The sequence below is a fragment of the Phyllostomus hastatus genome, unplaced genomic scaffold, assembly GCF_019186645.2.
Source record: "Phyllostomus hastatus isolate PE091 unplaced genomic scaffold, TTU_PhHast_1.1 phas_contig_348, whole genome shotgun sequence".
NCBI classification, from domain to species: Eukaryota; Metazoa; Chordata; class Mammalia; order Chiroptera; family Phyllostomidae; genus Phyllostomus; species Phyllostomus hastatus.
Window position 1 is genome coordinate 1,156,740 of NW_025333860.1, and position 27,966 is coordinate 1,184,705.

Below are 27,966 nucleotides of genomic sequence, written 5' to 3' on the forward strand. Positions count from 1 at the left end.
CCAAACTGTTTCAGTCTCCCTTCCCTTCCCCTGTAGTCTTTGTCAGGCTAAATTTCCTGCCAGATATTGTGGATCGTGGACTATTGGATGTAATATTTATTCCTTGGGATAAATATTTACTTGGGTATTTACTTTGTTCCCAAAAGCCTTTGGGTTGTACTGAGGAGTTTTCACCTGAGCTAATAGTGAAAAATCACAAAAAGAAAACCAAACAAAAAAACATCTCCAAGTTTGGCATCTGAGTTTCTGTTGGCTTGGGGATATTTGTATGTTGGAGGGAGGTAAGAGGTTATCTTTAATTATGGTGTTTTGGCCTTTATTTCCCAACAGGACAATGTGGACAACATACATAGGAAAGTCAAGGAAAGTTCTCTGAGGGGTATGGGAGTTGAGAAGGATCCAGCCCATGTGAGAAGAGAGTTGCCAACAGAAAGAAGAGCAAATTCAAGAGAATTGGTTATCTGCACAGGGGCCTATTTTCAACTTCTGTCACTTGCTAGTTGAGGACTTATCCTGGGGTAGAACAGAGGGGTGACCAGCAGACAGAGAGCAGAGGGCCTAGGTAAATGGGGTGGTGGGGTAACGCCATGGGATTTTGGACATTCTTGCATGACAAAACAAAACAAAACAAAACAGAACAAAAAACCCTTGGATGTTTTTACAAACTAGTATTTTGACATACATAAATGAGGATCACATTCAGGGAGGCATAAACTTCATTCTAGGCCCTAATGACTAAAATAGCCAATCATTGTTTCTCTAGTGTTCATTTTTTGTCTTAATTCTTATTCCATTTTCTGAGTGATCTGTCTCAGTCTTTCTACTATGATTAAGCCCCTGCACTTGTAGGGAATTAATATAGAAAACTAACTAACCCCTTCTAAGGGAACAAAATTATAAGGCCCTGAAAATAGACAACTTCACATCTGTACTGAATGCAAAAGCTCCAAACAACCATGCACATACCGTCTAAATCTCTAGGTTTCCAAGCAAGTTCAATGTTATTGATTTCAGGGATTGTTAGGCACTGAATTCTATCCTCCTGCCCCCAGATTCATATGTTGAAGCTCTAACTCTATAACCTCACAGTGAGACTGTTTGAAAATGGACCTTTAAAGATGTGACTAAGATAAAATAGGGCTGTTGGGATAGCCCTTACATATCAATCTGATTGCTGTCATTATAAAAAGAAAAAATTGGATACACAAAACATATGAAAGGGCCCTGGCTGGTGAGACTCAGTGGATAGAGGACGGGCCTGTGAAACTAAAGGTTGCTGGATCAATCCTTGGCCAGGGCACGTGCCTGGGTTGCTGGCCAGGTCCACAGCTGCGGCTTGGAGAGGCAACTGATCAATGTTTCTCTCACACATCATTGTTTCTCTACCTTTTTTTCTCCCTCCCTTCCCCTCTCTCTAAAAATAAATAAATAAAATATTTTTAAAAAAGACGTGGTAGGGAGGCATGCACACTAGGAAAAGGTCATGTAAGGACACAGTGAGAAGGTGGCCATCTGCAAGCCAAGAAGAGAGGCCTCAGGAGAAACGGAGAAACCAAACCTGGCAACACTTTGATCTTGCACTTCCAGCCTCCAGAACTGTCAGATATAAATTTTAGTTCTTTGAGCAAGTCAGTCTGTGGTATTTTATGGCAGCCTTAGCAAACTAATACAAAAAAGAACTTCAATAATATTCCTCAAAGCATTCCTTCATTATCTCCTTCAACCTTCTTTGCGAAGAAAAGGTACGCAAGGCTTTAAGGCCAGCATAAACAACCCCAGGAAATAGAGAACAGAAAAACCATGTGTGTTCGATACACAAATAATACACAAATTTGAGGACAGCAAATTGCCTCTGGTGATGCTGGAGAGCTGGATGTGGCTTCTGCAGTGTGGGAGGGTATCAGCCAGTCAGTAGCATGGCAGGAGATTTAAAAAAATGAACTATGTTTATGGTTTCATACTTTACCCCTGCTCTACTGAGACTGGTCATAGAACAAAATATGTGCCCTAGTATGGGCCTAGAAAGTGTGGTTTCCATTGTTGCAGCTCCCCTCCCACGGGGAACAATGCTACCAGGGACAGCTGGCCTTCAGCCACAGGCATCATGTGATGTGACAGTTCACATTCCAGTCTTGGGCTGAGTTTGTTATAAAGTTGATGTACAATCTTAGTTTCCAAAGACATATAACCCAAAGGAACGATCATAATATATAGAGACACATGTATAAATGTTTTCCTTGGGAAGAAGTAGAGCTTAATCCTTCTTCCATGGTGGTGCACTGGCCTCTAGTCTTGCTTCCAAAGAAAACAGAGCATACAAAGGGAAAAGTAAGAACTTGACAGTGGAGAAACTCGGCAGACATTTCCCGAACCAAGTGATCAAGGTCAACATCACCATATAAATCATGCACTATCATATACTGCCTAATATGATGAGATAAAAAGGGCATTTCACCTCCATGCTATTTTCCCCCCCAAACTCATCATCCACTCTAACCATGAGGAAAACAACATCCAAATTCAAAGTAAGGTACACTCTACGGCATCTTGACCAATACTCTGTAAAACTGTTAAGGTCATAAAAAACACAGCTGAGAAAATGTCATGGATAGGAGCAGACTAAGAAGACAAGAGGATTGAATACAATGTGGGATTCTGGATTGGATCCTGAAGCAGTGAAAGGCCATTAGTGAGAAAATTGGTGAGATGTGAACAAAGTGGGTGGTTTAGTTCTTCTATGCACCAGTGTTAATTTCTGAGTTTTAGTGAAAGTGCTGCTGCTTTATAAAGATGTTAACAGTAGGGGAAATGGGTGAAGGCGGTATGGGAACTCTTTGTGTACTCTCATTGCAACTTCTCATAAATCTAAAATTATTCCAAAATACAAAGTTAATTTTTGAATTGACAAACTATACATTAATAGATTTTGAGAGACTTTCTTAAATTTGAATATAGAATTTGGCAATGATTATTAAAGTTGTGAATAGTAAAATATATTATTAAAGTTATTTAAATCTTGAGATAAATGTGTACTAAGGGCTTTTATGCAACTTGTGTGGAAATAGAGATGTTCTTAAGTTTCTTATAAGAATATGTTCCAATTTCACTGAAGAAAACTCTAGACACTTCCGAGGCAGTGGGATTCACAGGAGGGCTCAGATGGAGCCCTTTCTTCCCTCCTGGGACTAGCCCTGGGTCTCTGAAGGTGAGCCCTGTTGGGCTAGTGGTTCCTCTGGCAGTGGATGAAACTTGCTGCCACAGCAAGGAATGGGGATTTAATCTGATATTTCTGAGTACAAAAGAAATAAGAAGGTTAGCACTTCCTCTGATATGGCCTTGAGTTCCAGCCTTAATAAGCTCTCCTTGTCCATACTCTGACCCTCATTGTGGTGACAAGTGTAGGTCACTGACCCCTGGGCCCCTCAGATTTGAATCTAAGACCTAATCTAAGTGTAGCTTGGTTGGGCATTGTCCTGCAAAGCAAAAGGTCACAGGTTCAATTTCCAGTCAGGTCACATGCCTATGCTGACATTTTTGAACTGGTCAAGACATGTTCAAGAGACAACCAATCAATGTTTGTCTCTCATATCAATGTTTTCCTCCCTCTCTTTCTCCTCCTTTCCCTTTTCTCTAAAAGTAAATAAATAAAATCTTTAAAAAAAAGACTTCCAGAGTAGGGATTATACAGAGAAGAGGTCTCTAGAGCCCTCTCTTTGCAGGAGAACCTCTGGAAGAAATAGACACCCTTACCAGGCACAGATAGACTCAGTGCTTTTCTCTGGTCCTTGAACGGATGCCCCAGGTGTAGCAGTCATGGAACTCTGCTCATCACCCTGAGCATTCTGCTATATAAGAGCCTCGTGCAGTTCCCCATGTCTTTCTGGATACTCCCTTAAGTCCACACTGTCCCCTGCTCACAGCACTCTCTAGTCCTTTGGTGAATCATGACATCATCTGAGATAAATGTGATGGCCTTAGAGTCACCTGTAATGTCTCTGAGTAATCCCCCAATATCTTGCCTCCAAAGCTGCCCCAACTAGGTTCCTGATAACAAACATTCCTGGAGGAAGACAGGGGTTCACATTCCCAGGGAGAGCACAGACGGGGGGCATGGGGTGGTGTTGGCAGTAAGAGAAATGGGACCTGGGGAAGGGAGTGGACATGGGCTCCGTGTGTGTGTGTGTGTGTGTGTGTGTGGCTTAGATCGAAGCATCTCTGGTTCCTTTTGATGTTTGTGGTGATGAATTAATGTTTATAAATGGCATGTTCATATTTGATCCACCTTTCAGGGAGTTCTACAACTCTGCAGGTTTCCTGACAATGAGAACACTGTTATGCTGTTCCTGAGACCTCCAGAAATGCTTGAAATTGACAGACTGACACTGAACTGTGGGATTATGTGAGATTAAAATGTGTTCATATGATCCCTGAAAGTGCAGTCATTCGATATATGCCATGGACCTTTTCAACTGTGAAACATTCCAAATGAATTTTAAAACACGCAATACCTGACTATTTAGTCAGGGGCACTGACTTCTTTTACCTTGGATTGTCAAATAAAAAAATTACAGCAGCCGACACAACAATAGCCATCTGGTGTGACTGAACCAAAACTATACCTATTTTTTTGGTCAGGTTATGAAAAAGTATATATTTTTGGTGCATCACAGAATTTTAGTATTTGGTATGTGTGCCATGAGATGAAAAAAGTTGAAAGTCACTGCTTTAACAGATGAAGCAATCATGGCCCAGAGAAATTAGTTCTCTTCCCAAAGACACTCAATGCCAAAGACCAGATTCTAAACCAAAACTCCCTATTTCTAGTCTGGGGTCTTTCCCTGGGACCACAGGAAAGGAGATGGAGATGTGGAGGAAAGGGGTGAATGAATCTCCACTTAGGTGTGCTGGCCACCTGAGGGTTAAAGCTACAGGAACTTTAATTGACTGCCCCTTTATTTCTTTAGACAAGTTTGTTCTCCCTTCCTGTGGCTGAGGATACATCAGTCCCGGTAATGATGCTTTGGACTCTGTACCGATTTATAGCCTCAGCAGGAAATGGGTAAGAACTCAAACTGGGTCATTGTAAACAGTTGTTTCATTAAAGTCCTCTCATAGGTATGGGTGCAGGACAGGGTGGGGGTTAAGAAACCAAGTAGGATGGAGCGGTGCCCTGGGGCCTGCAATACTGGGATGGATTGTCACTGCTAAGTCTGAAAGGGTATAGCAGTCCTATTGGTGCAGTGACAAATTACTACAAATCTAGTGGCTTAAAACAACACATATTTATTACTACAATTCTACAGGGTCAGAATTCTGAAATGGGTCTCATTGGGCCAAAATCAAGGTGTCAGCAGAGCCGTGTTCCTTTCTGGAGTTTCCAGGGGAGAATCGTTTCCTTGCTTTTTGTAGCTTCTGGAGGCCGTCTACATTCTTTGGCTCATGGCCCTTTTACATCTTCAAAACTAGCAATGCCTTTCTAATGCTGCCATTTTCCCACTTCTGACTCATCTGCTTCCCTCTTCTATATTTAAAGGACTCTTGTGATTACGTGGGCCCAACCTCCGGGACTCTGCAGACACTGCCAGGGGCTGACCATCACTTTGTCTGGGAGCAGCAGGCCCTGCACCTTGACTACCTCCGTGCAGGTGGTCTGAGCCTAGAGCTTCTGGCTCCTCCCACCAACGCAGATATACCACACTAATTCTCACTGCAGAAAGGACCATCTGACAACACCTGGAGGTGTTGGGATTACCTTCCTGTGGACTACATCTTCACTAATGGAAAACAGGAGATGGAAGACTGGCAGATAAACTCCCCTTCCTTCTCCCTTCCCTGGCCTATTCCAAAACATCATTTCTCTTTGAGGCCTCTTTGGAGAAGAACCATATGCCGACCAGACGTGCTTGCCGAGTAACCTGTGATCTTTGAGGTGCATCATAAAGTGTCAGCCTGAACGACAGTTCACATTTCACATTTCCTCATGCTTCTTTCACTGCAGTTCCCGTTTTCACACCCTTGCTGCCCTCTGTGCTTCTCAAGTGTAATGGTTAATTCTATGTGTCCACTTGGCTGGTCTACGGTGCTCAGATATGTAGTCAAACACTATTCTGCATGTTTCTGGGAGGGTGTTTTTTGGACTGAGATTAACATGTAAATCAGTGGACATTAAATCAGTGGATTTGATCAGTGGACTATTCTCCGTAATGTGGGCAGACCTCATGCAATCAGTTGGAGGGCTGAATAGAACAAAAGGCTGAAATCCAGAAAGAGAGAATTTTGCACCAGGCAGCTATTGGACCTGAAATGCAACATCAACTCTTCCCCTGGCCTCTAGAAGGCAGCTGGCACACCCTACACATTTTAGACTTGTCAGCCCCATAATTGCTTGAGTTAATACATTAAAATAAATCACTTTCTATATAAACATACACCCCATTGTTCTATTTCTCTGGAGAACTTTTGACTTTAAGTCAGGCTTCAGCTCTTTCATCTTTGCATTAACCTGTTTTGGAGGGAATTAACTCAACCGAGACTAGGTTCATCGTCTTCATGGACTGAGGCCTCATCTCTATTCCATTACAATCCCCAGTCCTAGTTCCTACATGCCTATTATCAGGTCCATACCATACTGATTACTCTTGTTTCATCATTTCTTATCAAGCTGGTTTTGTGTTCCTTATTCTTTCTGGGACTTGGGAATTTTCTATTATTTATTATATTATTATTACTTTATAATAAAATTTTCTTCTTATTTTCCTTTCTCAACTACATATTTTTAATATTCTTATATGTTATTCAGTATTTCAATGTATTTGTAGCAGGAAATTAACTCATCTCTGCCCAACACATTGATTGGAACTCTTCATTTAATTTGTGTGTTGTCCTTAATATACAGAACACCAGCAAGAGCAAAGTCATCATACATGTCTGTGTATATGTGTGAATTTCATCATTTCTATCATATGAGGATTCCATTTTCCTGACCACTGCACTAGTGTTAGATATTTAGATTTTCATTTTGATTATTATAAAATATTTTATGGCAAATGTATTTATGGTCAACCTGTTCATGTATTTAGTATTAAGACCCTATTACTGGATGGGGACTGGTCCAGGAGTGGGTCTGTCTTGGGCCAGGTGGAAATGTGTGGGTTCTTGACTTTGTGTAGGAATGATTTCATAGCAAGAGCCCAGGTGTTTATGAGAGGATGTTTATTAAAGCTGGGGACAGTGAAATAAGGGGAGGGTTTAAGGTAGGAGAAACAATAGCAGAAAGTGAAAAAAAAAAAAGGCCTAGAAGTCAAGTTCATGGGGTAAGCCTCAGACAAGCTGCCACTACCCACTGCTCCCCTGGGGACCCTTGTGAGGACCCTTAGAGTGTAGGAGAAAGATAGCAGAGATACAAGGCATGGACATGCTCTACAATGAGCAAACCATGGGTCCTTTGTCTTGAGGCCTTTTATAATTCTTTGTGTGCCAGAATGCTAGGGGAGGTCTTAGGGAAGGGTCCCTGAGAATACCCATTAGCTTTTTAGGTGTGTCCTCTGATGTTGATTCCTCAAAATGTGTGTAAAGTGGGATGAGGGTTATTTTCTCATTAAAGAACTCATTGAAGGACTGTGACCGAACCACCTCAGGATGGTCTGGAATGTGTAACATTTGCTCTTAAGTGTTATGGTTAGGGAAGACAAAAACCTTGTGACTCATTAGCTGGCTGTAAACTGCTCAAATTATTTGGCCTTGTTTAATTATTTTGTCTCAGTTTTCCCTTATTCTACTTGCTAAGGAATTTTCCTAGCTCCTTACTATCCTGCCACATTCCCCCATTAGAGACTTCCATGAGACAATTGATGAGGGAGGATGGTATGTCTTCAGTGACTGCTTCCTGCTAACAAGGACCTTAGTCCCTGCCTGTGTAGTGTATGTCTATTTCTCCCTGCTTGATCGAAGAAGGACAAGGAAATGGGATGTGAGACTGGAGCAGAAAGGCTATTGGGTGATTCTTCTGTAGTAAGAGTGGGCTAAAGTCCCTGAAGTGTCACCATCCTGACATGGAATTGTTGTATCCTAGAGGTGATAAATTTGGCAAGAAGGTTAGTGGAGTGGAGGACCAGGGACTTTATCTGGTAAGGGTTAAATCCAACAGGGACAGAAAAATTCCCTGCCAGAGGAAGAAGGCTGAGTGGCTAGTAAGAGAATGTCAGAAAATGAGAAAGACAATTATATTAAGGCCTAGCCATTGTATTACTTATCAGTACAGGTTTTTGTTTCTTGAAGAGGAACTTCAAGTCTTTGGTGGGCTCATAAAAATAGATCTTAGGTTGTGGTTCCTTTGGGGACACATAAGATATAGGTTTAACTCAGTGAGTGGACCCAACTGGGTATCCCTGTGAGCTTACTGCAGTTGGGGAAGGGCTCAGGAGATCATGAGGTGCGCCCTTCCATCTGTGTTGTAGTTGGGATTTGGGACAATTGTTCCTCCAGATTTTAAATAGACCATGTCTCCCAGTTTAACTTGTTTGTGTTCGTAGTTTTTATTGGGACCAGGTAGAATTTTGTTTCCATATTCCTGTAATGTTTTTTTGTGCTTGTCCTAGATTAATGGTGTAAGATAACAGCTGGAAGATTTCCTCATCTATTAGCAGGTCAGATCCAAGAAAGTGCTTGCCATAGTTGAGTTCAAAGTGGCTAACTTGTAACATTTCTTTAGGTGCAGCTCATTCTCAGGAGACCTATGAGTTACATAAACACCCAGGACTCAGGTTTCTTGGTATAGCCTGGCTAGCGTCCTTTATAGGGTTTGATTAACTCTTTCTACCTTAACTGAGGACTGAAGTTTCCATCATGGGTGTACATGATTGTTGATTTCTAAAGCTTGAGCCAGCTGTTGCGAAATCTTGGCTATGAAAGAATTAGTCCCAAATTTGGTAAGATTTCTTTTAGTAAGTACTCGTACCTCAGTAGTCTTTTGTTTTCTGGTAGGAAAGGCTTCAATCCATCTGGCAAAATGTCTACAAATTCTAGCAAATATTGAAATTCAGCTAAAGGGGACATCTGAGTGAAATCAGTTGGCCAATCTTCCCCAGGGATGTAGTACCTCCGCGTTGTATTGGCATCAGGAAGGGAGGCGGTGGAGGTGACCCAGGGCATTATTTCTGGAGCAGAGTACACACCTGCAGGTCACTTTCTTCAGTCTTATAAAGTCCTTGTGTCACAACAGCTGGGAGATAACAGTGGCAAGAACATCTCTCAAGTGAGTGTCATCGTGGAGCATTTCCTTTTTAAGGTCTGAGGTAATAAAAGTTTACTATCCATTGACATTCAGCCTGTTGGGTCCCTAGAGAATCCGTTCTCTGAAGCCCAAGAGACCTGCTCCATGTAGAGGAAGGGCCTTCTGGGGGCTGAAGGAGGTTGGGGAGCAGAGCTGCTTCTAGGGTGATGGTTGAAGAATGTTCTGCTATCTTAGCTGCCCAAATTGCCAATGTGTTGTTTTTGATTATATGTGTTCCCCTTTTGGTGACTCCATCGTATATTACTGCTACTTCTCGAGGGAGTGTTTCAGCTGTTAGGAATTCTAAAATTCTTTTATGGTGTTATGGAGGAGTTTTTGGCTTTTAAAGTTCTCTTTCTTCAAAATAGCAGCATGAGCATGTGATAGTAGAAACCCACATTTTGAGTCAGTGTACATATAGGAAACACCAGAGGTTTCCCCGTAATTGTAAGGCCCTAGTGAATGCTATGAGTTTAGCTTTTTGGGCCAAAGTAGAAAGGGGCAGGGGGTTTGCCTCTATTATTTCCTGAAGACTGACAATGCAGTACCTGGCCTTTCGGACCCCATCTTCTATAAAACTGCTGCCATCCATAAACCACTCTGCTTCAGGATTAGGTAAAAGTTTATCTTTTGGGTTAGGCCTGCCTGAATATACTTGTTCAAAATTTCTGTGTGACCTGAGTTTCCGCATTTATTGGTAGGGAGGTGGCAGGATTGAGAGTTTGGCAAATGTTCAGGGTTAATCCAGGAGAGTCTAAGAGGTGAACCTGGTGTTTATTTAGCTTTGCCTCGTGAGCTGCTGATGTCCCTTTATTTCTAAAAGGGCTTGTACTTGATGGGGGTTTGTACTTCTCGTGGCTGCCCTAGTGAGAGCATTAGCCTCTTCTACTAGGAGAGCTGCTATGGGATCTAATTGTCTTGAAAAGTAAGCTACCGGCCTTGGAGTCAGGCCCAATTTCTGGGTGAGAACCCCAAGTGCTATTCTTTGTCTCTCTGCTGTATCTCTTTGGCTAAAGCATCTTTAAACACATGTGGGCTGTCGGTAAAGCCCCCAGGGAGCATAGTTCATGTTTGTTGCCAAGTTTTCCCAGTTTGTGGGTTAGTCCATTCAAATGCCAACAAGTCCTGGGAGTCAGGATGAAGGGGGGTGCAGAGAAAGGCATACTTTTAGTTTAATACAGTAAAATATTTGGCTTTTCCTGGGATTTATGTTAAGATAGTGTAGGGGTTTGGAACTACAGGATGTACTGGAATTACAGACTCAGTTACTGCCTTTAGGTCTTGAACAAACAGGTATTCTGTGTTTGGCCTTCGTCCTGGGGCAATAGGAGTATCACCTGTGGACTGGCAGGGCCTGAGGTGCCTATGCTTTATATATGTTTCAGTGAGAGGTTCTATCCCTTTTACAGCCTCAGGTTTTAGAGGCTATTGTCTTTTGTTAGGGTGGGGTATCCCTGGTTTTAGAGCTATCTTGGCAGGGACTATGTTTAGTTTCCCGTACCTCGGGGTTGACATGGACAAGGACAGATTCTGGAATATTATTAACTTCTGGTTCAGGGTGAGAAGTTAGATTGGACATCAGGCATAACAAGAAGGGTTCATTATCTTCTATGGCTATTGCTCCTAGGGTTATGGTAGTTCCTAGACTAGACAGGGTGTTGTTACTCCATTATAAGGAAATGGGGCACCCCAGAAATACAAGAAATGCATGAGTAAAAGTGAGATTCCAGAGGCTGCAGCTGAGCAGTTGAGTGAAATGGTAGCACTGAGGATGCCCATTTACCCCAGCGATCAAACAGGTTTGGAAGAAAGGCCCTGGTTAGTGAGTCAGAGAAGAGTAAGCTACCCCGTGTCTGATAAAAACACAATGGGCTTATCTGCCACATCAGGGTCAGAGGCTTACCTGCCTCTGGTGTGATTGATGATCAGATGGTCAATGGGGGCAGTAGGAGACCTCAGACACTGTTAATTCTCAGGTGTTTTGACCATCATTGGTTTGGAGGCACTAGGTTCCCTTTGGAGCCTAAGCCATTCACTTTTCCAAATGCCTTTGCCTTGGCAGATGGGCATGGTGCCTGAGTCAGTCGTGGGCACTCCCTGCTCCCTGTCCTTGTCTGCAGGAATAGCATCGCCCCTTTGATGTTCTTTGCAGTCTGGGAGCTAGGTGACCCAGAGGCAGTATAGGACTTAAAGCTGTGGCTATCAAGTGAGTCTTTTGTTTCTGCTGGATGGCTTTTTGCTTCTCCTCTGCCCTGTGTTGGTTGTTTAAAACACTGAAGGCTATCTCTACCAGTTGCTCAGTGGTGGCCTGGAGTCCCAAGGCTAGTTTTGGTAACTTTCTCTTGATGTCTGGGGCTGCCTGCTGGATGAAATGCACTCCCAGAAATGCTCCGCCCTTGGCAGACTCAGTGTCCATGTTTGTGTACTTTGGACATTAAGTTGGTTTGTTTCCTATTGTCAGCTGTACCTGGGGCTTTTGTGGAAAAATAACAATTGGTTTTGAAAAATTAAAGGGAGCTTCTGGGCATTTTCATTCATCATTAACATTACTACTCTGCTTCACCAGCTATGTATGTGCCTTGCCTATTTTATTTATTTTATTTTATTTTATATTTTTTGGCCCATTTTTCCATTCAGAAAAATCTTTTTTCCACTGTCCTTCCTCCCTGTAATAGGTATGTTCCTTTCTTTTCTATTCCTTTCTTATCTTTACTTCCTCAATTCCTTCTCTTTTTGTTTCATTTTCCTCCACAATCCTTATTTAACCTGCACAAACCTTCTACAAATGACACCAACCTTCTGTTACTTACCTAGTTCCTTTTAGTTGGCCCTTAAAAATTCCATTTTCAGTGAAACAAACAAGCAAGCAAAATATAATCAGAGACATTGAAATTAAGAACAAACTCACAGTAACCAGAGGGGAGGGGAGGGAGATACCAGGAGAAGATGGGGGAAGGGTCGTCAAGGAACATGTATAAAGGACACATGGACAAAGCCAAATTGGGTAGGATCGAGGGTGGGAAGTGGGGATGGCTAGGGTCGGGGGGAGTGGTGGGGAGAAAATGGAGACAACTGTACTTGAACAACAATAAGAAAAGAAAGAAAGAAAGTAAGTAATTAGCATTCTTTAAATTGGCAAATTCATAAACACTTCATAAATTCTCTAAATAGGTTATTTCATTGGCAAACACATTCACATTTTTAAGACACATAATATACATAACATGAATCTTTTTTGTAAACCCAGGCAAAAACAAACATTTATGTTATGTTTATAACTCTAAAAAAGATTAACCTAAGTTACTCGTTTGGATTCTTGGTTATTATTGCATTCCTTTAGTGAGCTCAAAAGTGAGCTGTTTTAGTGTCCTCGACAACTTTTAAGGTGGTTGGAGAAGAGGAGCCGAGGTATCAGGCCTGGGTGACTTCACTGCTCAAGTTTTAAACGTGGCCCTTTCGTCCTTTACATAGAGCTGGGGAAGCTGTCCTACAGTCTCCCACAGCCTGCACAGAATTGCGGCGCGGGGGGCGGGCATTAATTTCCCTATTGTTCCAGGGACCGCAGCAGCTCCTGGGCCTCCAGGAGCACTTAGGGTGTTTAAAAAGACTCATTTGTTAGATTTTCCTTCAATTACCTTATTAGCCTTGTTTATAGGCTAATTACCCAGTGTGAAGACTTGATGAGACTCTCAACAGAAAGCTTCAAAGACTGTGAATGAGCTGTGGAAACAAAGAAAGTCTCATCCCCAATTCAAGGAATCACACCCCAAAAAGTTGTTTAAATAAGAGAAAAAGAAACCCATGACAGAAGATAAGGTGCGGCATGACACCCAACAGCAGAGAGCAAAACGAGGACTGGGGTTGAACAGGGAAAGGTTCCTTCAGACATCAGAGGTAATGTAGGTCCTTGCCTACCACACCCTGTCACCCAGGTGTGTCACCTAAGGATGGTTGCGTGGGCAGGTGACTCCATGTCCAGAGGGCAGGCTTACTTTCTATCTCAGTGTTGGTGAGGTATGTTTTGATGAAGGATTTACTCCTCAGCTGACAGGTAGGTTTCCCCCACAGCAATGATGAGAAGTGACAGGAAAGGTAAATCAGAAAGAGAGTGACAGAAGAGGAATTGAGTGGACACCATATCTGGATAACCAAACTGTTACAGGACAGGCATTGGGCCTGGTGTGGATCTGCCTCAGGATGGCCAGTAGTGTGTGCATTCTTGAGTTCATGCAGGGAAGATTTCATAACACGAGTCCAGGGGATTTTGAGAGTATGTTTATTAAAGCTGGGGACAGTGAAAGGAAGGGCTTAAGGTAGTAGAAGCAACAGCAGAGAGAAAGTCAGAAAAAAGAGGCCTTACCAACAGGTGCTTGGGCTAAACCCAGGATGAGTTGCCCCTGTCCGCTGCTCCCCTGGTTGCAAGTCTTGTGGAGACTCTTAGAGTTTTGGAGAAAGAGAGCAAAAATATAAGATGTGGGCATGCTCTAGTGAGAGCACACAGTGAGTCCCTTGTCGTGAAGCTTTTTTATCTTTCTTTGGCCTGCAGGAGTCCTAAGGGAGGTCTCACGGGAGGATCTTAACAGAATATTGATCAGCCTTCCACATGTCCTTCAATATGTTGATTCATCAAAGTGTGTGTATAGAGGGGTCAGGGTTATTTTCTGGCTAGTGTTATTTTTGAAGAACCTCATCGACAAGGGACTGGGACAGAGGCTGATCTGCCCCAGTGTAGTCTGGAGTATGTAAAACATTTGCTCTTATGTGTTCTTGGTTAGGAAAGATAAAGCTTTGGGATTCCTTTGCTGCCTGTAAATTGCTCAGATTGTTTGGCCTTGTTTAATTGTTTTGTATCTGTTTTCCTTATTCTACTTGTCAAAAAATTTTCCAAGCTTTCTACAGAATTGAAGTCAGAGAATATAGTTCTCATGCTCTCTCTCTCTCTCTCACTCTCTCTCTCTCTCGGGTGGAAAATTTTATTGACAATTTATGTGCCTTGTTATTGTAAAATATTCTGTAGGTCATATCTTTGTTTTTTTTTTTATTTGTAGAATGAAGAGCTGCAAACCAAGCCAGGACCAACTGTCCCCAAATTAACTGGAAAAACTAGAGATTTTTTTGTGTATTTGAAAGCATCAGAATGTTATCAAAAGTCACTGGGCCCAAATTCTGGGGACTGACAGGAGAATGGGCACATAAAAGTTGGCACATGGTCATCATTATGGTGGGAGTGATATTCTCTTTTGGCTTTGCACGTCCTAATGGAACTTAAGCCTCCATCCATTTTTAAATAACCAAGTCTGAACCAGGATAAGGACAATTATAAACCAATCACAAAGATGAATATAAATGTAATAATTACAAAGTTGTTGTAGTAGTATATATGCAAATTAAATAATGGCCATGTGAAGATTATCCCAAGAACACTACTGGTCACCAAAAGAAAACATGACTATAATCCAGTGATAAAATAAATCAATAGATGAAAAGATCCATCCATATGATCACTTTTTAGTATATTTTATTGATTATGCTATTAAAATTGTCTCATTTTTCTCCCCTTTATCTCCCTTTGCCCTGCACCCCTCTTCCTCCATCATTCCCCGACTTTAGTTCATGTCCATGGGTTGTACATATAAGTTCTTTGGCTTCTCCATTTCCCATACTATTCTTAACCTTCTCCTGTCTATTTTGTACCTACCGATTATGACTCTTATTCCAAGTACTTTTCCCCCATCCTCTTCCCTTCCCCCCTCAGTGATAGCCTTCCATGTGATCTCCATTTCTGTGATTCTGTTCCTGTTTTGTTGTTGTTTAGTTTTGTGGGGGTTATTTGGTTTTTGTTTTTTAGGTTCAGCTGTTGATAGTTGTGAATTTGTTGTCATTTTACTGTTCATAGTTTTGATTTCCTTCTTTTTCATAGACATGTTCCTTTAACATTTCATATAAGGGCTTGGGGATGATGAACTCCTTTAACTTGACCTTATCTGGGAAGCACTTTATCTACCCTTCCATTCTTAAAGATAGCTTTGCTGAATAAAGTAATCTTGGAGGTAGGTCCTTGCGTTTCATGGCTTAGAATACTTCTTTCCAGCCCCTTGTTGCCTGCAAGGTTCTTTTGAGAAATCAGCAGATAGTCTTATGGGAACTCCTTTGTGGGTAACTGTCTTCTTTTCTCCTGCTGCTTTTAAGAGTCTCTCGTTATCTTTAATCTTGGGTAACTTAATTATGATGTGCCTTGGTGTGTTCCTTCTTGAGTCCAATTTCTTTGGGACTCTCTGAGCATCCTGGACTTGCATGTCTATTTCCTTCACCACACTGGGGAAGTTTCCTTCATTATTTTTTCAAATAAGTTTTCAATTTGTTGTTCTTCCTCTTCTCCTTCTGGAACCCCTATGATTCAGATGTTGGAATATTTAAAGTTGTTCCAGGGGTTCCTTAGCCTTTCTTCATTTTTTTTTTTTTTGAATTCCTGTTTCTTCATTCTGGTCCAGTTGGATGTTTATTTCTTTCTTCTGTTCCAAACTATTGATTTGAGTCCTGGTTTCCTTCTCTTCACTGTTGGTTCTTGTATATTTTCCTTTATTTCACTTTGTATCACCTTCATTTCCTGCTTTATTTTGTGTCTGTAAGCATCATTTCTGTGAGCATCTGTAACCAGTGTTTTGAACTTTCCATCTGATATGCTGTCTATCTCCTCGTCTCTCAACTCTTCTTCTGGAGTTTTGGTATGTTCTTTCATTTGGGCCATATTTCTTTGTGTTGGCATACCTGTTATGTTGTAAGGGGTAGAGCCTTAGGTACTTGCCAGGTTGGAGCAACCCACTTGGCTGCATTGTGGTGCTGTCTGTGGGGGAGGGCTCAGAGAAGGAACAATGCTGTCAGGCTCTCACTCCACTTGCATTCACTTCCCCTGCTACCCAGAAGCAAATTGGGCCCTTCTGGTGCTGATTTCCGGGTGGGTCAGTTTGTGTAGGTTCTAGGACCCTGTGGGTCCCTCCAACAGACTCCTGTGAAACTGGAAGTTTCTCCCATTGCCACAACCCCATAAGATTTCTACAGGTAGAGGTTTTAAGGCTTTATTTCCCAGTGCTCTCACCCTGGGTTGCATGGTCTCTCTTGACCCCAGTTGTTCCTACCAGTTTATCCACACACAAATATGGGACCAGCTAGTTCACCAGCCCCGCCTCGCCTGCCAGGGCTGCCAGCAGCTGCCATGCTGCATGTCCTCTCTGCCCTGGCTGCCCAACTCTGCCCCTTCTGCCAGTCTGGATCAATGTTTCTTCTTTAAGTCTTTGGTTGTTGGACTTCCCTACAGTTTGATTTTTTGGCAGTTTTGGTTGTTTTTTGTTTTTTAATTGGTTGTTGTCCTTCTTTTGGTTGTGTGAGGAAGCAAAGCATCTCTATGTACACCTTCACCTTGGCCAGATGTTGATCATCTTAATAAAAACAAAATTTTCTTCTGTAGTATTTAAAATCTAAAAACTCTTAGCAAAGTAGAACTGGAAGGAAATTTTCTTAAGCCAATATGGAATCCTGCCAAACACCTTCAATAAATAGCATTTGAAGATGAATCTCACTCTGGTTGGTGTGGCTCAGTAGATTGAGCAAACTGAAAACTCACCAGTTTGATTCCTAATCAGGGCACTTGCCTGGGTTGCTGGCTAGGCCCACAGCTGGGGAGGTGTGACAGGCAGCTGATGGATGTTTCTCTTGCACATTAATGTTTCTCTACCTCTTTATCTTCCTCCCTCCTCTCTCTCTAAAAGTAAATGAATAAAATCTTTTAAAAAATAACAAAGATGAATCCTAACTATATGCCCATGGAAATCAGGGATAAGGCAAGGATGCCTGTAGCACCCCTACTACTCAGGCTTATTATGGATGTTCTAATTTATACAATTAATAAGAAAAGGAAGTAGCCCTAGCTGGTGTGGCTCAGTAGATTGACTGTCAGAATTTGAACTGAAAGGTTGCCAGTTCCATTCAGAGTCAGGGCACATGCCTGGCTTGCAGGCCAGGTCCTCAGTTGGGGGCATATAAGAGACAACCAATTAATGTATCTTGAAGACATTGATGTTTCTCTCCCTCTCAATCTCTCTCCCTTCCCCTATTTCTAAAAATAAATAAATAAAATCTTTTAAAAAATGGAATCAAGCTATAAGGACTCATAGGAAGGGAAAAACTCAATATTTGCTAAGCATAGACTCTATGACAAGATATTAAATTAATAAGATAATTCAGCAGTTGGTAGCTATAGGATGCATGTATAAAATCAACAATGTGGCCATACAACACAATACCCAGTTCAAAATATATGAAAAGAGGAGAAAGATGGTGGAGGAGTGAATGGAAGCTACATTAACCTCCTCCCAGGACCAAGTGGAATTCATAACTAAATTTTAGAGAAATTGTCCTGAATAACCAACAGCACACTAGCTGGAGAGAAGCCTTATATCCAAGGATAGACAGAAGAAACTACTTCACCACAATGTGATTGTAGGGAGTCTGGAGGAAGCACAAGAGGACTGGCTGGGCTCCCATGTGTGGCAGCTAAAGTTACGGAGGGATACTTCAGTAGTTGGGGGATTCCACCCTCATGGAAGAAGGGATTAAGCTCCACTTCTTCCCAAGGACAATACTGACAATATTGTAACTGACAGGAGTGGAAATAGACCCCTCTGTGGGTAATCAGCTGTCTGGTTTGCCTATGACTGAGCAGCTTCCTGAAATGTTGGTCCTTCAGTGCTAAACCTGCAGTCCTGGAAACAGTGATCTTAGTCATCCTCAGTCCAGTGTTCTTGATTTTTGAGTGGGATAACTGTGAAACTCATAACTATGGCTCAGAGTTCCTCAGCAGGATTGGTCTTCTAGTACCCATAAACTTAACCCCCTTGAAATCTGTCATTTATCGGCTATCTTTCCTTCTGTCTCACTCCCTCCATTTTCCTAACATTGCTTCCCAAGGTTGTCTCCAAAAAAAACCCTACTTGGTTTCTGACTATGTTTCTGAAGCAGCCAGCCTAGGAAAACTACTGTTCCTTGATCTCCGAGTAAGAAGGTGAGGGGGTTTGGGATGAAAGGTGTGGGTTGAGAGAAAGTTGTTGCAGATATGAGATGTTGCTGATACAGTTACAATGACACAAATGACATGGGATCTTTGGGCAGATGGGCCTCAACAGTATGGTCTGGGGTCAGGAGGGGTGAGGGTACAGGCCCTATGAAAGTGTTTGAAACAAGGAAGGAGTGGCTGAACTTTTATCTACAGTTGGATGATAGTCATTTGTGATGAGAGGAAGCAACTTGCCTGTGAGAAATGCTGGCACATTTAATGTATCCGATGAGGAAGCAATTGTGTTGCTTCAGGTGGGAAACTGATGGAAGAGGAGGTTACAGCAGGCTGAGGAAAGTTGAGAAGAAAGTTCAACGTAGTTTCTTGTGGAAGAATAGATGTTTAGAGGGAAGCACAAAGGTGACTCTCGGAAGAGTGCTGTGATAGTCCTTTATGGAGGGGGTCAGGGATGGTTGAAGGTAAGTCAGGCAAGATCACTCAGGCGTCTACCAAGGGCCAGCATCATGGGGAAGCCCATCTAGGGAACAGGTCATGTAAGGACATGAGCAGCTCTGTTCCTTCCTGGTAAGTTTGAAAGTGGTAGGACACCTATCAGAAACTTTGGCAGAACCCTCCCATGAAGGATGTGTGGAGACACAGATCCTAACATGGCTCATGACATGATTGTCTTCCCAGGTTTTTCCTCAGCACTGGGTCCTGGAGGAGGGTGGACAGACAGTGACTACCATGTTCAGGTCTGTATTGTGGGCCTTTAAGGGTCTTCATTGCTCCTCGGTCTTTCTCTCAGCAAGAATGAACAGCAGAAGGGCACATAGGAGCAGTGCCCTGGCTGGGAACGTGGCTGTGATCACTGGGTCCACATATGGGTGAGTGAATGGGAATCCAAGTGCCCAAGAGATGTTAGAGTCCCCATGCTGGAGAGGGTCTGTCCTTCTCACACATCCGTCTGGACACCCCACCTCATTCCACAGCCCTGACATTTATAATTAACTCCAAATCTCATCATGTCTTCCTAAAACATCTGGTCTCTAAGTTCCAAGAATGATATATTTGGAAAATCAGCTGCTTCTGACTCAATCAGAGCAGTGTTTGAATCTAGTCTCTGCTACTTACTGACTGAATAACCCTATGATATTTAACTTGTTATCCTCATCAGAATGGGTATATGGCCATGGTCTTTTAGGGACCTGGTCCAATATGGAGAAGCCCAAGACTTACTGGTCTCCCAGACTGACAGATTCCACTGACAGCAGAGGGCCCACCAGCAGCAGGGCACTGGGCAGGGTGATGTCTCAGACCAGCTCAGAGAGATTTCATGGATGAACCTCTTCCTCACATCTCCTCCTATGGCCCTCCTATTCCACTCATCCTCCAACTGCCACAAAGGGCTGGGGTCTATAATGAGTCATTACCGCAGGCGGGAAGAGGGGAGAATTCTGGTGTTCAGTGCTTCCGGGCATTGTCTTCTTTCTGACCTTTCATGGTCTATAATGTTATAATTTACATCCCTTTATTTTAGAACTGTTTAATATTCTGGAGTTTCAGATCCCCATACTGTTTTAAATCTGTGTGTCCCCAATGCCCAGCCCTCATTACAAATGAATAATTCAAAATTCCAAACTGCCCAGTTTATGTGAGAGCAGGGAAATGTGCCTTCAGCCCTTGATCACATGGCCTCAAACAGCCCTAGTCAGGATGAGTACCAGACCTCCTTAAAGTAAGGACATTAAAGTGAGGGGGCAGAACATATTCTCATTCTCAGCATCAACGTTTTTAAGCTGCAGAGCAGAGGAAAGTCGCAAGGCTCAGAGAAAGTGCAATTTACACCAGAGGCCTCTGGCTAGAATCAAGGGAGAAAACACTGGGTAGTTCAAGATTCTCTGCAATTGAGGCGAGGTGCCCAGCTCTTTTACACGTGTTCTGATGGAGCACTACTTTCTCAAATTCCTTTTACTAAGTTGATATCAAAAATTTCTCATTTATATGAGTATTATACATAGAGTTGTGAGAATTAACTGGCTTAATGTTGTTGAAGGCCACATGTATAGGAAGCCTTTCAGTAGTTCCACTTTCCCACTCAAAAGATTGGGAGGCAGCTCTTGGACCACATTTTGGAACTCAGTTAGTGTCTCACGATCAGACTCCTCAAAGAAGGGTGGGGAGGGCCGAAGCCATCACAGCCATTTCTGCCCACAGGATCCGCTTTGCCATTGCCCACCGTCTGGCTCAGGACGGGGCTCACGTGGTGATCAGCAGACGAAAGCAGCAGAACGAGGACCGGGCGGTGGCAGCGCTGCAAGGGGAAGGGCTGAGTGTGACAGGCACATATGCCATGTGGGTAAGGCCGAGGACCGGGAGCAGTTGGTGGCCACGGTGAGGGGACAAGGGGTGAAAGGATACAGGGAGGAGAACATGCAGAACATTTTCCTCACTGTTCAGCCCCGGGAGGAGTAGGCTCCGGGATGGGGGTGTGGAGGGCTTCGAACAAACACATCCAGAGATCATGATTGCTCAGTCTAACTGGGCAGACACTGACTTTCTGCAAAGTGGCCTGTTCATGAGAGGAACCTCTGCCCTCCACCCCAGTCCCTACACCCTGAGAGAACTGTGGTTGAAAGGTGTGAAGGAATTTCCCCATCCCTAGCACACAGAAGGATTCCGGGAGAAGACCCTGCTCTCTGAGACCCTTAGCACAGAGAGCCTGCCTCTGGCCCATCCAGGGCATCTACCTTCACTAGGAGTTTTGTTCTCACAGGAGTCTTTTGCCATCCATGGCTGATCCAGTATCTACTCTGTAAGCTTTGCCTTGATGCACATGTACCTGGGGGGGCTCTCTTCAGCCCCTCACCACACTCACCCGCCCCTATGCCTTGCCTTTTCCCTCAGGCCCTGGAACACAGTGGGGCTGTGGACTTCTTGGTGTGTAACGCTGCAGTGAACCCCTGGGTTGGGGGCACTCTGGGGGCCAGTGAGGAGATTTGGGACAAGGTAAGAGACTGCTGGGAGCTCACTGAGGGATTGATGTGGGTCTCCAGAGGGCCCAGCCCACTGGGACTCTTCCCTCCCTCCCACCTTTATTGTAAATAGAGGTCTGACCTTTTGTCCCAGTGTGCCCTGTTGTTTGTGTATTTTTAAAGCGAGTACTGACACTCTGCTTTCTTTTCTCTTCCCAACCTTTTTGCATTTATTCATTCAGCAAATATTTAGTCAGGGCTTGCTATGTGCCAGGCATCTTCCAGTCTCTGGGAACACAGCTGTGGGAGTAAGTCTCTGCTCTTGGCAGGACTCACGAATCCTAAGGTCTCTGTTTTCTGTCACCAATTTATGTCTTACATCCTTCTGTGGGATTTATATTGGTGGTGGTGCTCCTGTTTGGTGACTCATACTTGCTGCTGAGATTCTCTGCCTTCCTAGACCAGGGCTCCTCACTGTCCCTCAAATGAATCTGCTGCACCTGTCAGGCCTGGACACACCCATCAGCTTCTCGTGGGCTCAGAGGTCCCAACTCAATTTGAGTTCACTTAAACACTCTCCTCCTGTGGACTTCTGGCCAAGATGGAGGCATAGGTAGACACACTGTGCCTCCTCACACAACCAAAATAAGGACACCAAAAACTTAGAAACATAAAAACAACCTGTACTGACAGAAAACTGAACTGTATGGAAGTCCGACAGCCAAGGAGTGAAAATAGACACATTCTTCCAGACTGGTAGAAGGGGCAGAGTCAGGCGGCCATGTGGAGAGGGGTCCGGCAAAAAAAGTGGCGGCTGGCCAACCTGGGGGCGGGGGAGGCAGCAGTGGGCAGACCCAGCGAGGAGGAGGTTGTGGAGGGGCGCAGTGCACAAGGCATCTGGCGGACCAGGTGGTCCCACATTCTCACACAGATAAACCAGGAGAGACTGGGGAGCGAGACAGAACACACAACCCATGGCTCTAGCGTGGGGAAATAGAGCCTCAAAACACCAATTGATAACATCTGTGGGGGTTGAGGTGCCAGGAGGAACTCCCAGCCTCACAGGAGAGTTCGTTGGAGAGACCCATTGGGTTGGAGAATGTACACAAACCCACCCACAGAGGAATCAGCACCAGAAGGGTCCAGTTTGCTTTGGGGAAGCAGCAGAAGGGACTGAAAGCCAGCAGTGAGTGGAGCAACCACCATTGTTCCCTCTCAGACCCCTGCCCCACCTATAGTGTCACAACACAGTGATGTGGGTTACCCTGCCCTGGTGAACACCTAAGGCTCCACCCCTCACTATATAACAGGCAAGTCAAGGCAAAAAAAAAATGGCCCAAATGAAAGAACAGATTAAAGCTCCAGAACAAATATGACTAAGCGACCAAGAGATAGCCAACCTATCGGATGCACAGTTCAAAGCACTGGTGATCAGGATGCTCACAGAACTGGTTGAATTTGGTTGCAAATTAGATGAAAAAATGAAGGCTATGCTAAGTGAAATAAAGGAAAATGTACAGGGAACCAATAGTGATGGGAAGGAAACTGAGACTCAAATCAATGGAATGGACCAGAAGGAGGAAAGAAACAACCAAACAGAAAAGAATGAAGAAACAAGAATTCAAAAAAATGAGGAGAGGCTTAGGAACCTCCAGGATATCTTTAAACATTCCAACGTCCAAATCATAGGGGTGCCAGAAGGAGAAGAAGAAGAGCAAGAAATTGAAAACTTATTTAAACAAATAATAAAAGAGAACTTCCCCAATCCGGCAAAGGAAATAGACTTCCAGGAAGTCCAGGAAGCTCAGAGAGTCCCAAAGAAGTTGGACCCAAGGAGGAACACACCAAAGCACATCATAATTACATTACCCAAGATTAAACAGAAGGAGAGAATCCTAGAAGTAGCAAGAGAAAAGGAGACAGTCACCTACAAAGGAGTTCCCATCAGACTGTCAGCTGATTTTTCAAAAGAGACCTTACAGGCAAGAAGGGGCTGGAAAGAAGTTTTCCAAGTCATGAAAGGCAAGGACCTATATCCCTGAATACTCTATCCAGCAAAGCTTTCATTTAGAATAGAAGTGCCGATAAAGTGCTTCTCAGATAAGGTCAAGTTAAAGGAGTTCATCATCACCAAGCCCTTATTATATGAAATATTAAAGGGACTTATCTAAGAAAAAGAAGATAAAAAACATGTATAGTAAAATGACAGCAAACTCACAATTATTAACAACCACACCTAAAAACAAAAACAAACTAAGCAAACACCTAGAACAGGAACAGAACCACAGAAATGGAGATCACATGGAGGGTTAGCAACAGGGGAATGGGAGGAGGAGAGAGGGGGAAAGGTAAAGGGAATAAGTAGCATAGATGGTAGGCAGAAAATAGACAAGGGGAGGGCAAGAATACTATGGGAAATGTAGAAGCTAAAGAACTTATAAGTAAGACACACAGACATGAACTAAAGGGGGGAAATGTGGGTGGGAGAGGGTGTGCAGGGTGGCTGGGAGTGAAGGGCGGAAAATGGGACAACTGTAATAGAATAATCAATAAAGTATATTTTAAAAAACCCTCCTCCTGTTGCACAAAGGCCGAGGAGAGACCTTATAAAATGCCTTGAGGTCCATCTTGGGTTTCATTGCTTTCCCACAACTGTGGGGAAAACAACAGGCAGGCCGGTCAGTTACAGATGTGCAGTCTCATTCCTTGGAGGCACAGGACACAGCTGACCTCACTGGACACAGACCCCACAGGAGGCATCTGCTGCCACCTTAATCCCCAGTGACACTCTGTTTCAGACCCCAGCTCAGTCTCTGCATCTTTCCTTAACAGTTCCTCTCCCACTCCTTTCCTGTCCCTGGACCCACAGGACAGAGTTCCCAGAAGTTCAGGGACTGTTATGTCTGAGCCCAGATCCAGGCTATAGTCACAGACAGGATGCGCATGTGCTCCTGACACAGAGTCGAGATTCTCTGTTATGTCTCCCTCTTTGTGCTGGCCACAGGAAAGCTCAGGGCCAGGTCTGCAATAACCCGACATGTGTGTGGGCCCTCCCAGCATGCATTTCTGTGACCATCTAATACAATAATGCGCAGTCCTGACTATGTGCTGGGAAATGTGGGCCCCAACTTCACTCTTGCTTTTTCTTATTTTTCAACACTTATTTTCCCACTCTAGTTCTTCATGTATAATGTCTACATTAATTTGTTTTGTGTTGTTGCATCATAGTATGCCTCAAATTCAAATAAAAACACAGACAGAAAAAGATAACTCCTCCTTGAAAAAAATTTGCCTTGTTCTTGCTACCTAAGACTTTCCCTCCACCTGTTCTTCAATCTTTTTCCAGGGCCCTCTGCTTATAACTTTGCTCTGCTCTTAAAGGCCTGAACATTTTCTTCACTCACCTGAACCCTGAGCTGTTTGCATTTTCAGGGCTCTGCTTACAGGCCCACCCCTTATCCTGCCAGCCTAGCCAACTATTAGCAAGTCAGAAATACATCCTGCCTGGGTCAAATGTGGGACCGGGCTATCCAAATGGCACACATCTGGGTTCTCCCTGACTGTGTCTTTTTCACTGTCCACAATGTCCCTGCCCTGATTCCAGATCTTGAATGTCAATGTGAAGTCTCCAGCCCTGCTGCTGAGCCAGCTGCTGCCCCACATGGAAAAGAGAGGGTAAGGCTAAAGGGCTGAGTCAGAGGTTGTTGCAAGATGGGGAGACTGAGCCATAGGAATTCAGTGTGGAGAGCACAGGAGCACAGCTGGGAGTGGGGAGGACAGAGGTGGTCTCTCTGGTAGCTCCGCATCTCCCTACCTCTGCCTTGCCTCATCCTGTGCACAGTCACAGCTTCTAATTCTAGTGTCTTCAGGATGAGGGCTATGTTTCAAGGGCCCAGGCATGTTCCAGTGGCCCTGACATCACCAGGTCTGGGAAGAGGCTGTGCTTTAGCTCTTTAACCTTTAGCTGTTCATCCACACCCTTACCTATCTGGTTCTGTCACAGCTCGACAATCCCTGTTCACCGACTTACACACTATGATGGGGTTTGTCCCATTTCTGTCCACAAGGAGAAGCCATCCCAGCCCCACCCCCCTCCGGCTCATTCCCTACTTCTTGGTCTCCAGGGTCCCTGCCCTGTTCCAGATCCTGCATATCTGACTGTGGGTCTCCTGATAGGGACTTGGGCCACCACCTCCCTTGGGATACCTCTGCTTCTCTGGCTTCTCCTTGCAGGCACACTCTTTGGGAGCTGGCTGGGGGTTCTCTTGGGGAGAAGAAAGTTCCTGACTGCCATTTCTTGAATCCTTCTGGCCTGTCTGCTTCCCTGAGGAGGTACATGGACAGGCATCCTGATCAGCTCTGGTGCGTCTTCACATGCCCGTGCTCTCTTCCCCACACACCTCACTCTCTGCTCATCACTCCTTGCAGCAGAGGCAGAAGAGTATAACTCTTCTCAGCATGGGCCCTGGGTCAGAGAGATAGGGTTGGCATCCCAGCTCTGCCGCTTATTGGCTGTGTTACTGAACTTCTCTGAGCCTCGGTTCCTTCAGCTGTAAAATGGGGATAATAGTAGGAGCTGTGTGAGGATTGCACGAGTCAAAGACTGCATTATAGCGCCTCAGTCAGTGTTGACTTATTAGCTCTTTCTCCCCTCTGTGTGTGTCTGTCTTCTCTCAGGAGCAGAGTTGTCATCCTGGTCTCCTCTGTTGCAGCTTATATTCCCCAGGTGGTGAGTGCTGGTTGGGAGGGGGCAAGAGTTCCCTAGAGTCCCACAGGGTCAGTGCCTGGAACATACCCCCACTTGCTCCTGCTGCCCAGGGCTGAATTAATGCCCATGTGCCTGCTGGATCTCTCAGACCAGCATCTGTTCTTGAAACCGATCAGGGAGTGTGCTTGTGGTCTGAACTCAGGCCAGCTGTGATTGTCTATAGGTAAGAACTCCAACTGATGTGATACTTCCCCCGACATCCCCATATCCTCCTAATCACTGCTAATCCCATCACAGGAGGTAGGTCTCTACACTGTCAGTAAGACAGCCCTGCTGGGCCTCGACAGGACACTTTCGAAGGAGCTGGCCCCCAAAGGCATCCGGGTGAACTGCCTAGTTCCAGGAATAATGGAGACTGACTTCAGCCAAGTGGTGGGCACTGGGGTGTGTCCTGTGTTTCCCTAGCCTGGCAAAGTGGAAACCCTTCCCAGTGACTAAAGATAAAGGGGATCCGTGTCCTCACCGTCCTCTGAACTCAGCCATGATCCTGTCCATCAACACTTAGAAAGGCAGACATGCCACTTGACTTCCTTGTGGCCCTGCCATCTCCTTGTTTTCTCAGTAGCAACTCTTTAATCTCTTTCCTTTGCTCAGTTTCATAAGAGCAAGACTCTTTGGAACAACTACAAGGAAACCCTGCTGGTGCAGAGGCAAGTGAGGTTTGGGGCTTCAGTGGTCTGGGTGTGTAGGGGAGGGGCATCTGAGTCTATCTCAGGAGCAGACCCTCCCTGTCTGCAGACCATTCCTTCTGCTGGCAGCCTGTCTGTGCAAGCAGCCCTGCTGAGTCCACCCTGTCACTCCATGAAGCCCACTGCCACCTGGGGCCTGTGAGCCCTAGAGCAGCAGAACCAGAGTGTGAGATCACTGACGCTGTGCCCTGTCCTCCCGCCTTCCCTGTAGGACCGGGCAGCCAGAGGACTGTGCGGGGCTTGTGTCCTTCCTGTGCTCTCCAGATGCGAGCTACATCACGGGCGAGAACATCGCTGTGGCCGGGCACTCCACGAGGCTCTGATGGGGCCTGAGGGCCACAGATCTGTGGGTCTGGGCCTAGGAGCCTGAGGGTGGGAGGGCTATGCAGTTGGTCTTCAGGGTCTGGGGAGAGAGTGCAGAGCTCTGCCAGACTATACTTAGCAGGCTTGCTCATGCCAGATTGAGGCAGAACCCCCAGTAGTCTGTCTGATCCTTGGGATCCTCTGTGTGCCTGTAGTAGATCTGGCTGCTGTGACCCCACGAACATATAGGTTTCTGGTGTGGGGCTGTGGAGCTGAAGGAGTTCACAGGGCTGGTGCTTTGAGGAACCCAGATGGACAGGTCTACACACTCAGGCTACTGAAGGATGCTTGGCTGCTTCTCTCTGTTCTTTTTGCTTTGTACACTTTTTTTTCCCTAAAATAAAGTCCAGCATATCATCAATTCCGGAAATTCTTGGGCCAAGGGCAGCATGGCTACAGATAGGCCTCTCCCATGCCCTGCCTCCTGTTGCTGCCCTGGGCCCATCACAGACCCCTGTCACAGTGGTGGGGAGGGAGCGTTCACACAGGCTCTTCTCCATTCTCTGAGCTGGGGCTGGTGGAGGCTGAGCAGGGCTGCAGGGAGTGGTGGCAGGAGGGGCACGGATTCTGGGGTTCTTCCTGGGGTTCTAGAGGTTAGTGCTTGTTAATTATTTGTGTGTTACATAGGACCTTTATCACCTGAAGAAAAAAGTCACACCTAATTTGTGTGTGATTCCAGGTTGAGAACTTCTCATTTAGACAGAAGAGAGTTGTGGGTACTGATGTTTCTCTTGGCATTGGCTCCTCCTGGTGAAGGCCCTTTCTCTTGTCCTGAGTCAGATTTGGGGGCATCATCACCATGTGTCGACAGGTGTGAGGCTCAGCAGAGTTGAAGGGAAGCAGTGGCCTTG

The 27,966-nt window shown here is 44.7% G+C and overlaps 1 protein-coding gene across 1 annotated transcript; it reads left to right on the forward strand.

Annotated features, from left to right (window-relative positions):
- Positions 1 to 18,789: 18,789 nt before the first annotated feature.
- Positions 18,790 to 27,075, forward strand: DHRS2 (dehydrogenase/reductase 2). Its single transcript, XM_045841131.1, is given in 10 exon segments — positions 18,790 to 18,799; positions 19,129 to 19,207; positions 20,538 to 20,662; positions 20,665 to 20,714; positions 21,228 to 21,329; positions 24,900 to 24,970; positions 25,979 to 26,024; positions 26,301 to 26,435; positions 26,658 to 26,713; positions 26,964 to 27,075. Coding segments are annotated over 10 exon segments (786 nt in total).
- The last annotated feature ends 891 nt before the right edge of the window (positions 27,076 to 27,966 follow it).